Here is a 12,342-nt window from a genome sequence, read left to right as displayed (position 1 = left end):
GCCTTTCACCTCCTGCACTTATATTTATTGGGTTAATGCAAAAAAAAAAAAAACTCAAATTAATTTTTGTAACATAAAAACTTCCAAATTGATACACTTGTGCAACATTTATCCCCAACTGGTGCACCTGTTCTACATTTGCCCAACATAATATTTATAAAAAATCTCAAACTAATACACCCGCTCCACATTCATTCCAAACTAGTAGACTCATACCACATTTATCCTAGGAAAATCTCAAATTTGTCAGAATTTGGGGGTAATTGTGGCACATGTATATCGGTTGGGGGTAAAAGTGACACGGATGTACCGGTTTAATATTTTCTCTACAAAAATTAATTTAGGATAAATATGGCACGAGTGTACCAGTTTGTGGAAAAAAAAATAGAAAGTAATACGCCTCAAGTGTATAACAAACCCTCTAGAAAACTCTCTTAGTAAAACTGGCGTGAAAAATTTAGGGATAATGAGACCGTTAGTGCTTGTACTTTTTAAATTTGTGCAATATTGTCCTTGTAATTTTTTTCCTGACTCAAATTAGTCCTTCTGTTAACCTCAACTCCTTTAAGGTTGAAGTTTTATGAATTCCTTCCTTACCCCGTTTCTTCTTTTGATAGATACGACGTCTGATGCTAGATGTGGCATCCTCTCGGTCTATAGGTGCCATAATAGTATTTTGCTTTTCAAAAGTATCCTTTTTCTAGAACAGCTATGCAACTTGCAGTTGCAGAAGATCTTCTTAAAAAGCATCATCTTTCACCTCGTTCACTTATATTTATTGGGTTAATACAAACAAAAAAAACTCAAATTAATTTTCTTATTATAAAAACTTCCAAATTGATACACTTGTGCAACATTTATTTCTAACTGGTGCACTTATTCTACATTTACCCAACATGATCTTTATAAAAAATCTCAAACTGATATACTCGTTCCACATTCGTTCCAAACCGGTAGACTCATACCACATTTATCGTAGGCAAAATCTCAAATTTACCACAATTTGTGGTAACTGTGGCACATGTATATCAGTTATGGGTAAATGTGGCGTGGATGTATAGGTTTGATATTTTTTATTGATACAAAAATTAATTTAGGGTAAATATGGCACGAGTGTACCGGTTTAGGAATTTTTGTGATACAAAAATTAGTTTGGAATAAGTGTGACACCAGTATACCAATTTAGGGTTTTTTTTTTTATGGTTTTAGCCCATGATTATTCTCGAATTCCCATTCTATTCTAAGAGTGGTCACTCATCGTTATTCATTTTTTTTTTCAATATTTGAGCGATTTTAATTCTGAAGAAAAAAAATTGGTAAAAAGACCACTAATCAAATAAATAAATAAAAATCCTATGAGAAACATTTTAGTTTGTCTCCATGTTCAACGAATCTCATTTGTTACAGTGGAAAAAAAAAATCAACCATTTATCTTTGCTTTTTTTTTTTCATAGTGAAAGCATGTTTATTTCCCGTGATTTCTTTTTGTACATTTTGGTTTGTTATAAGTTGATACCGATATCTGTGTAGAACATAATTGTTTATTCGGTTCTTCTAAATCTATCTCTTGATATTGACTCTTTTTCATGCCAACTTTAATTTTTGAATACAGAAATATGAAACATGAAGAAGTATAAAGTTCATCTTTGAATTCTAACTGTCGAAGAAGAACTATCTCCAAGTTTATCATACGTTCAACTTGTTTTAGTTTTTATTTATTTTCAATCCATGTTATGATTTTTATTCTGAAAATTTCATTGTGTTGTAAACTTATTAAGTGGGAAAGAAAGTAGATAAAAGGCGAAAAACTACATGCACAAGTTGATCGTCACTTTTTCTTCAAATCATGTATTCTGTTTCTTATATATTTTGGGAAAATTTTAAAATAAGAGCATAAAGTACCCTCGTTTTTTTATTTAAAGGCATGAAGTGAATATTATTTTCAAACAAGGGATTCAAGTGCTATCATTTTTTCAAATAAAGATTTGAAGTGAACTTTATTTTAAATAATGGTTTGAATTAGCCATGACAATCTCAAATAAGATTTGATTTTTCAGCTAGTCAAGGGCATTTTCGTCCTTTACTAATTTGATTTTTTTCCTTTTTTTTTCTATTTTCTTTCCTTTTGGGCGATGGTTGGCCACCGGTGATCCCCGGAGAGGGCTGCCCTTGCACCCTCGATAGTTGCACCTAGACAAGGCAACCCTGGCATAGTTCTAGCAAGAGTCGGCCTCGCTTGTGGTTGGCGAGAGCGGCCCGGGGCAAGGGTCTGCGAAGTCCGGCCTCGTTTGTGTCTAGCGAGGCCGGCCCTCTCTAGATATGCGCAAGACGAGGCCGGCTGTCCAAGCGGGCCTCGCTTGTGGCCAACAAGGGTGCGAGGGCGACCCTTGCGCCACCCTCTCCGGGCATCACCGGTGGCCATGGCCGACTACTAGCTACCGACGAAAGGAAAGAAAAAATAGAAAAAGGAAAAAAAAAGAATTTAAAAAAATAAAAGACGAAAATACCCTTTAGAAGTTGGAAAATCATATCGTTATTTGAGATTGTTATGGCACTTCGACCCTTAATTGAAATAAGGTCCACTTTATACCTTTATTTAAAATAATATTTACTTTAAATTTTTAATTGAGAAAATGATTGCACTTTATATTCTTATTTAATGCTATTTTATTTTTCGTGATATGATGTGGACTTTTGAAATGAGAAAGAAAGGTAATAAAAATAATTACAGGAATCATTAGTGGACAGGGCGGCGTGACATCACCTCTACGGCATCCTTGGAGCCCATCATGACTTCTTACTTCTTAGTTCTTAGTTCTTACCATTTATTCCCTCGTGAAACCCAACTCGTCTCCGACCAAAGAAAGAGGAAAAAAAAAAGAAAAAAAAACCAATTCCTCGACGTTGGACAGATAAGTGAAACTAAAAGTTGAAAGATTCCCCTTATTTTGACGCAAAAACCAAAAATTATTAAAACGAAATCTGATTACTCTCAAGAGCAGCCAGAGCAAAAAAATTTCTGCACACAAAAGTAGTATAATTAACCACTCATAACATTTAAAGGAACATAATATCATTTATAGCACAACTGTATTCCAAACTATTTTTACGCTAAAAATAAGCAGTAGGTCATGTTCCACACGACGAGGACTAGTAAGTCTTTTTCTTAGTTTATTACAGCTAAACTTTTTTGGGAGAAATCGATAGAAATGATCCCTAAATTTGGCTCAATATTTCATATCATCCCACAACTTTTAATTTATTTGATATTGCCCCTGACCTTTAGTTCAAAGTGCAATGTCATATTTGAAATTTTAATTTATTCAATATGCCCTTGAACTTTTGGTACATGTTCAATTTTGTACTTGGATTAATTTCCTTTCATTAATTTGAGTTACCAAAAAATATTGATTTCCTTCATATACTTTAGGGATTAGATCAACATATGTTAAAAGTTTTAAGACTACATTGAACAAATTAAAAGTTCGGGAATGACATTGCATATTTAGCCAAAGTTTATAGGCTATTTGCGTAATTATCCCAATTTCCCAACATCTCGACTTGTATGACATCCGTGAATCTTATCTGCTTGCCCTCACCGACATGATGGTGGCGTCATTCGTCAATGTTGAGCGAGGGTGGGCCGATTCTCACGAGCAATTTCTGCAGAGGTCACTCTAGCGGAGCGTCAATCGTGTCGGCGAGGGCATCAGCTGTCGAGCTATGCCGCAAGCGAGTACCTTGCCTTGGCCTCTTGGATAGAAAGAGGGAGAGTAGGAATAGAGGCTCATGGAGCAAAGCACACGATCCTTAGATTCAATGGAGCAAAGTCGAGACTACAAAATAGTCATGTGAGCTAATGGAGTATTGAGCCTTCAAAAGTCACCGGGGATAAGATCTTGAGGGCTGACCCGCCCTCGCTCTATGGTGGCGATTATGACACCTAGGGATGAGCAAAAAAGACCGCCCGAACCGGGACCGATGGTCCTGTTCTCGGTTTTAAGGGGATCCGGTCCGGTTCCCATTCCTAAAATTGGAACCGTTAACCGGGCAGTCCGGTTCTCGGTTCCAGGGCCCGTGATTGGACCGGATTGCCAGGACCGGTCTTTTTTTTTAAAAAAAAAAACAAATCTAATAAGAACTCTGCATCAATCATTTTTCTCAATGAATCTGGAAATTAAGTGTGTTTATCGATGTCTAGTTTGCATCCAATGGATGTTTGCATATAGAGTTCATTAAACAGTGAACGTGTAGCTTGTAAATTTGTAATAGAGTTTACTTGAAGATTGTATGTTTACTTGTGTGTGATTGATTGAAGAATTACGAAATGTGCATCCACTTTTCGGAACCGCGGACCGAAAACCCTTAGAACAACCCGGGAACCGGATCGGACCGATGGTCCGGTCCGGTTCCCGATTCCGAGGATGGCTGGTCCGGTCCGCAGTTCCGAAAAGTGGGAATCGGGACCACTGGTCCGGTTCCCGGATTTTGATGGGAACCGGATCGGATCGGGCACCGCTCACCCCTAATGACACCACCCTGGCCTTGGCTAGATTTGAGGAGGGCTAGCAAAGATCCCACCAACTCGCATGTAGGGTAACATGGCGGGGCCAGCCGCCTTCGCAAGGATCTGGACGACCCTCGTCAGCCCCCATGTGCCCACCCCTGCTGCCCCTATCACCGTTGCCATCCCCTTTGACTTTTTTTTTTATTTTTGTTTTTTAACATTTGCTTCTATTTTATATTTTCAATTTTTCTAGCTAGGTTGTTTGATGTGGTGTGGGATAAGAATACCACAAGTATTATAACTTCCGTATGACGCTCACCCGAATGCCATAATATTTTTTTTCGCTCGGTTAAGTGTCACAAATTTGAGCAATCGATCACTTAAGTGGGCGATTTTCTTCTCTTGAAATCCAATGTGGATGCCGAAAAATTTGACTTGGAAATTTTTTTAATTTTTATTTTTCATTTCCATTTTTTTGTGACGGTGAGGGTCATCGGCGACTAGGCGAGGGCCTTTGCGGCCGCAGGTAAGGCTATCTTGCCTAGATCCGGCGAGGGCCACCAAGCCCTCGGCTTGCGGGACACCTCCCTTGCGGTCGGCGATACTGCCAAGCCCTCACCAGCAAAGAATACAAAACAAAGAAAAAAAAGAGGGGAAAAATGAGAATTTTTAAAAAAAAAAGTCTAAATAATAATTGAATAATAAAAATAAACGTCCACGTGGCACTTTTGTTTATTTTTAAAAATTCCACGTCCGATAAAAATTAAGTAAAAAATCCACGTTTTTGAAGTAGAATTAAACCGGCCTAAAAAAACTAGAAAATGCCATCACAAACGCTGTTCATCTTACTTTTAACGGACCTCGCATTTCTATCCTTGGACACAACATACTACAGCTGGACCATGTTAACAATTTTTATTATATTACTAAAATTTCGACCCAGTCCGGACTTCTCATATCAAAGCCCGAAATCCAGATCGGCCCGAAATAAAAGTTCAGTAGGGGCCCGAAAGATCGAGCCCATCTAACTCAAGCCGAAAATTTTGGTCAGTTTGGTTTTCTGGTTTCAATCTATTTTTTTTTAGGAAAAATGACATAAATGGTCCATGAACTTTAACTTCATATGTAATGTAGTCTCTGAACTTTGAATTTGTTCAATATGATTCTTGAACTTTAGTATAATATGCAATGTTGTCTCCGAGAGTTTACTTGTCCCGATCTATTGAATAGACATTTGATGGCGGCGTGGGCGGCCCTCGTCCGAGACCGGCGATGGCGGGGGAGGGGAAAGAAAATGAAAAAAAGAAAAGGAATTGAAAACAGAAAATGAAAACGAAGAAAAAAAATCTGAAACGGTAAAAGACGAAAATGCTCTTCGGCGAGATCCTTCTTTGAAACATAATCAACTTCAGGTCCTTATTTGATAAAATAAAAATACTTGAGACTCTTATTTGGAAATGTAAAAGTTATGACCCTGCTAACCAGCAACGGGAGCTAATTCTTGTTATAATCTAACTAAGACAGACAATTGAAACAATAGCATCAAATTTGGCTGCCTCCATTTGATTTTCTCAGGTCCGACTGACGGATTTGGGGCTAGATTATTTCGGCATTTTCATGATGTTCACACACAATTTCCAGAAAAAGAAAGAAAGAAAAAAAGCCCGAATAGTCCTAATTCTAATAGAGCACAACCCAAATGTCATCCCACATTCAGCAAAATTTGGTTGGTTTGTGGAAATTATGCGAAGCTGTTAAATTGTTGACCAATTTTATAGAAACAAGCGGAAAACATAAATGGGTAAAGTTAATACATATTTCTACCAATGCCAGTAGTTGACATCATACCGAAAATGGCAAATTAAGTACGTGGACAGAATTCTTCATGACATCAGATCATTGTTTATGTAGATGGCCGGGATTTCTTTGATGAGGTGCCAATAGTCGCCGGCGTGCTTCGAGCAAGCCTCTTCGAGAGCTTCGCATTCTCCGGTGGACAAATGCTGAGGAAGGGAGGCCGGCCTCGGGCAAGTACCTGAAGGAAGGAAAGCACATCATATATGGTCACAAAAAAAATCCCGATGCCGGTGCCCAGGTCCAGAGATCGGGCCCGAGTCCACAGAGGTAATGCTCGGGACCCAGTGCCGTGCTCGAGTCCAGAGCGGCCACAACCGAGCACTCGGCTCTCATACCAAGATCCATCCAATATTTTCCTAACTCTCCGGCCCAAGTCACCGATACCCGACCCCAGGTCTTCGGTGTTCGTGCTTGGGTTCTCGGTGGCTGTGCCAGAGAAACCCCGACTCCAACAATTGAGACCGCAACAGCCGGGCATCCCTAAAATTACATGAATAGTGCATGTATTTTTATGAAAATAATATCGGGGTTTTCATTTTCAAACGATAAAAAGTAGTTTTTCAGTTCATTTTCAAATTTCAACCAAACATTGCAAAATATTGTTATTTTCTTGAAAAATAAGTTTTTAAAAAATATATTCCGTCAAACAAGTGGGCTTCCTAATTCAAAAATACTACATGTTGCCCTTTTTTTTTTTTTTGCTTACTCTTGAGCATATTGTACCACTACTAAGTGAACTATCACCTTCGCTACGTGAGGCGATAGATTGTAAAGATCCAAAATCACTTAAACCATATCTAGTACAAAATTCTCCATATAATACTATTATAGATTCTTTAACATCTCCTTGTATATTTGAAATATCTATTGAATCTTCCAAATGTAAACAATCATGATAATATACATTCAAATAATCTAGTAAACCTTCTAATTTAATACATGGATAAAAAAACAATACCAACTAAATAGACAAGAGGAATTTGGAAATAATAATGCAACCATTTTTCTCGCATTACTAAAATAGTCCGATCTAATTCGGTGTCTTTTTCATATTCACTAAAAACACTATCAATATTAACACACTCTATTAAAAATAAATGCGTAGTAGGATAATAAATACCAGATAAAGTATTAGTAGCATCATTAAAAAATTTCAAAAAATCTAAAAAAATTTTGCAAACGTCCCAATGTTGCGTAAGTAAAGTAATTTCGGGAATATTTTACAAAATAAACATACATAATAAATCTTTGTAATCAAAAGTTTGACGAAACAACTCGTAGGTAGAATTCCAACGAGTCAGAATATCTTTTGAAAACATTTTTGCCATTCTCTCATGTTGTTTACAAAATTTTCTCCATGCTTTCATAAAATGAGCACGACTCCATAAAAATTTAATCGCACCCTTTATTGGGGCCAAGAAAATGTCAAGAGTTCGTAAATCATCTTGTACATATAAATTTAAAACATGGCAAACACATCTAATGTGAAAAAATTGTCCGCCAAAAGAGGGTTTGCAAATATTTTCTAATTCGTGAATGGAAGCGGTATTTGTGGCGGCATTATCAAAATCAATTGAAAATACTTTATTTATCAAATTATATTCTTCTAAAACTTGCCTAATTATTCTATAAATATTATGAGTCGAATATTTTTAATCAAAAACTCGAAATGCAATAAGTCTTTTTTTAATGGTTCGGTTGTCACTTATCCAATGATGTGTGACACCCATATAAGAATGAATTTGTCAAGGATCAATCTAAATATCGCTACCTAAATGCACACATCCATTAAATTTCGCAAAAAAATTTGCTAAAGATTTTTTTTGTTTTTCATAAAGATGCAAAAGTTCACGTTTAAGAGTACTTTTTAGAATAATTGGTGCTTGCGGAACCAACGCAGTATTTATCAAATATTTCAAATTAAAATTTTCACCAGTAATAAGCAAGCATGATCAAGGGCAACATATTTAGCTAATATTTGTTTATAAAGTGCATCGTGTTAACGGAATAAATGATGAGGATTAGAATTGTCGTACTCGAAAATTTGTTGTTGCGTAGTGTTGATCCCCACTTACGTTGGATGTTTTTTCGTCGGATGCCGACGGAATGTTCCGTAGCCGTCTCCTTTCGTAAATTTGTATGTTTGCGAACAATATTTATAATTTATATTATACTTACCTTCACCTTCATCACGTACCTTGTCGAAGTGCGGCCACAAGTCGGATGTACTCTCTCGGCCCTTCCGTTTTAGCTTATTTGTCGTCAACGTTTCTTCGACACCGGTAGGAGAATAAAGACTTTTTTGTATTGGGATGTGCTCGACGTTCGGAATGGGAACAACGTTGATATTATCGTCGTCGTCTTCCCAACATGCATATTCACGAGGATTATATCCAGAAATAAGATACTCGGAATCTCCCATAGTCATATTGCCCTTTCCAGTATTTATGCTTCCACTTGTCATTTTTTAGAGAATTGATCGGAAATCCGATTAAGAGAATTGAGGCGGGATTGAGAGAATTGAGCGGATTGAGAGAATTTGAGAGAATTGTTAAGATGATTTGTGAGAAAAATAAAAGGAAGAGGATAGGTATTTATAGAAAAGAATTAAAAAAGAATTAATTTTTTTAAAAACCCGCAATGGCTCTTTGGGGCGGGCCCCGGGGGTGGTGGGACGTGGCCACCTTTTTTTTTTTTTAAATAAACGGGTCAGAACCGTGAGCCCGGTCAACGGGCCGGTTACGGGCTCCGATTCCCGTTTGGTCACGTCTAAGTGAGGGTGATTGCCTTGGCTAGATTTGGTGAGGGCAAGGAAGTCCTCATCAATTCACGATGAGGGTCTTTGACCCCATAATATATATTGTGAGGTAGGGGTGTCAAAAAAGCCCAAGTCGACCCGGCCCAAAAACTCACCTAATTTTTGGACCTTCGTGGGTCAAGCTTGGGTACTATCCGCGCAAGGTTTGAGCCGGGGTGGCTCCAAACTTTTTAACACCCACGTTTTCTTTTTAGTTTATTTTATTTTTATTTTTATTTTTTTATATTATTTCATTCAACGGGATTGTCAAGCGCTTTTGATTCCGAAAAATAAAAAGAAAAATAAAGAATTCGGCTTGACTCGACCCGATCCGAAGAGTTGGGGCATATGTAATTCGGGCTCGGGCCGGGCCAAGCTAGGACTGTTTAGTTTCGGGATGAAAAAAAGAGGAATTTTTTTAAATAATAGCCTAAAGTGCCTTCATTTTCTCAAATAAAGGCTTGAAGTGAATTTATTTCAAATAAGGCATGACGGAAGGGCATTTTCGTCCTTTTATTTTTAAATTTTGTTCCTTTTCTTCTTTTTCTATTTTTTTATTTTTGTTTTCTTTTTTGCTCTCTTCCCTCCCTTGCCATCGTCGACGTCGGGTGAGGGCCCGCCCGAGAGAGGGCAACCCTTGCCCTCGCTTGGGCCGGCGAACCAAGCGTCAGGCTAGGGTTGCCCTCGCTGGCCCAAATGAAAGCCGCTCTCACCCAATGCTTGAGGCCGAGGATGGCCAGGGGAGGGCCGAGGGGAAAAAAAGAAGAAACAAAAGAAAAGGAAAGAGGGAAAAAAAGAATGCAAAAAATTAAAAGACAAAAATGCCCTTTAGCCAAACCGTTCTTTAAGCGTTTAATGCTCTTATTTGAAAAAAGATTCATTTCATATTTTTAATTGAGAGAATAATAACTCTTCATGTAATTATTTGAAAATTTTCCAAAAATAAACTAAATTTATAACCAGTTAGAACAAGACAGTATAATACATGGATTTTGCAAGTTTCATTACCGAAATCAATTAAAGCTGTAAAATTCAGAAGCCGAGTCCGTGTAATTATACCGTCGAAAACCTTTGAAAAGAGTAGAATTAGATCGGCCAACAAAAAAAAAAAAAAAAAAAAAGAGAGAGAAAACACTAGAAAATGCCATCACAAATTAACAAAGTGTTTCATCTTAGGTGGACCGCAACCTCTGCAGTTCTTAACTTTAGTAAACAATTCCAGGACACTCCCTCAGTTACGGCCTCACTGGATGTACCTGGACCTGTTATCTACATTATATTCACGGGAGCTGACTCACTAGCAAATCCCTTCTCTCTCCGACATCCTCCGTCGTCCCCATCCCTCAACCGCCGCCGCCAATGGCTGATTCCCCCGCCCCCGCCCCCACCACCACCGCCGATCGCCCCACCAAAATCATCGCAGGGGCCGACCCTTTCGGCGCCCCGCTCAAGGACGCCCTCGTCTCCCACCTCCGCGAGACCCTGCACATCGAGGTCGAGGACCTCGGCACCGGCCCCTACTACTCCGTAGCCGCCGACGTCGGCCGCCGCGTCTCCTCCTCCGGCGGAACCGAGACCCGCGGCCTCGTCGCCTGCGGCACCGGCTGCGGCGTCTCCATGTTCGCCAACAAGTTCCCCGGCGCCTTCGCGGGGACCTGCCTCTCCGTCGCCGACGCTGTCAACGCCCGGTCCATCAACAACTCCAACATCCTCGCCGTCTCCGCCCTCTCCACGCCGCCGGGCACCGCCGTGGAGATCCTCCGCGCCTGGCTTGACACTCCCTTCAAGTCCCCCTGCCCCGCCTCTGGCGACCAGCCCTGGAGCGACGACCTCCAGGAGTTCCTCGACCGAGCCCTGATCGAAACCCCAAAGATCGGCGCGCCGACCTCGGAGCCGGATGATTCCGCTTCCTGCGCGATCTGCTGCCTGGCGAAGCGCCGGGAGCTGAACCCCATCGACATGATCCCGGGGGGTTCGATGAAGATAATCCGGGAGACCCCGACATCGGCGATCGTGAGGTTCAAGGCCGGGAGCGTGGAGCCGGCGCACCACCACACGTTCGGGCACGACCTGGTGGTGCTGGAAGGCAAGAAGAGCGTGTGGAACTTGACCAAGAAGGAGAGGTACGACTTGGTGGTGGGGGATTACTTGTTCACCCCCAGCGGGGATGTGCACAGGGTGAAGTATCACGAGGACACGGAGTTCTTCATCAAGTGGGATGGCCACTGGGACATGTTCTTCGACGAGGACCTCGAGACCGCTAAGAAGGCCATCGACAACGAGGAATCGGCGTCATCCTTGGCTTGATTTGTGAGTTTCGTTGTCCTTGCTAATGCCCACAAAAGACAAGTCTGCCGTGGGAGTGTTCTTCTTGTTGTTGTTTGTGATATATATCAAGAGAAGGATGAGGTGATCTTGTGGAGTTGAGGCATGGCTGAAGCATCTGTGATTAGCTCAAGTTGGTGTTGCAGACACTTTTCAGCTGATAATGTTCCATGTTTGGTCGAGTTTTCGAGTGGTGATTATCTCTGTTACCGGTTTAGGTTGAAATAAACACTGTTTTTGAATGAAATGGAGGCACCACATTGGCTTGAATCCCACATCCACACCACCAAAGATGTGAATATCATCTTGTTTTGGCCATTCACCTGTGTCTTTGGAATCGCAAATCCACGAGGTTAGTGTTGCTTTCAATGGATTTTAATTAACCAAACTGAGATGAATTTGCTAGGGTAAGAAAAGTTGGTCAAAAGAAAATTAAACTCAGAGGTAGGATGGGTGCGAAGGAGAGGAGATTTGTAAGGTCACCGTGTACTTTATCAAAGTTGCGACGTCCTCACCTAGGGGGGGAGTATGTCCAAGGTAGAACCGGGATTTGATAAAAACAGAATAGGTTTCAGGTTCAAGGATATGTAGGATAGGTTCCAAGTTCTAGCTTAGAACTTGGAACGAGTCTATATTTTTCTTTTTCTATATTTTCATGCGATTCTGCGATATTTCATTATGTTCGATGATAAGTGTGTAATCTAGAACTATTACTAGTCCGAACTTTCATTTCTGGCGATATCCATAATTGATTGTTTTACTTTGTTAATGTTTTATATTCTTTGTGTGTCTAAATATAAGTTATAGTCGGTGTGGATTCCAGTAGCAAATGGTGGTTATTAGAGTTGATAATTCA

The 12,342-nt window shown here is 39.9% G+C and overlaps 1 protein-coding gene across 1 annotated transcript; it reads left to right on the top strand.

Annotated features, from left to right (window-relative positions):
- Positions 1 to 10,436: 10,436 nt before the first annotated feature.
- On the top strand, positions 10,437 to 11,804 carry LOC115730561 (DNA damage-repair/toleration protein DRT102). Its single transcript, XM_048280784.1, has one exon. It carries the CDS (start codon positions 10,521 to 10,523, stop codon positions 11,466 to 11,468), a length of 948 nt encoding a protein of 315 aa, XP_048136741.1. The 5' UTR covers positions 10,437 to 10,520; the 3' UTR covers positions 11,469 to 11,804.
- The last annotated feature ends 538 nt before the right edge of the window (positions 11,805 to 12,342 follow it).

Source organism: Rhodamnia argentea, chromosome 6 (assembly GCF_020921035.1).
Source record: "Rhodamnia argentea isolate NSW1041297 chromosome 6, ASM2092103v1, whole genome shotgun sequence".
NCBI lineage: Eukaryota > Viridiplantae > Streptophyta > Magnoliopsida > Myrtales > Myrtaceae > Rhodamnia > Rhodamnia argentea.
Note: the sequence above shows the minus strand (reverse complement) of the source record. Positions and strands in the feature narration are given on the sequence as shown.

Bases quoted from the DNA above. Each gene is read 5' to 3' on its own strand.
- LOC115730561 (XM_048280784.1), top strand. From the start codon at position 10,521: ATGGCTGATTCCCCCGCCCCCGCCCCCACCACCACCGCCGATCGCCCC.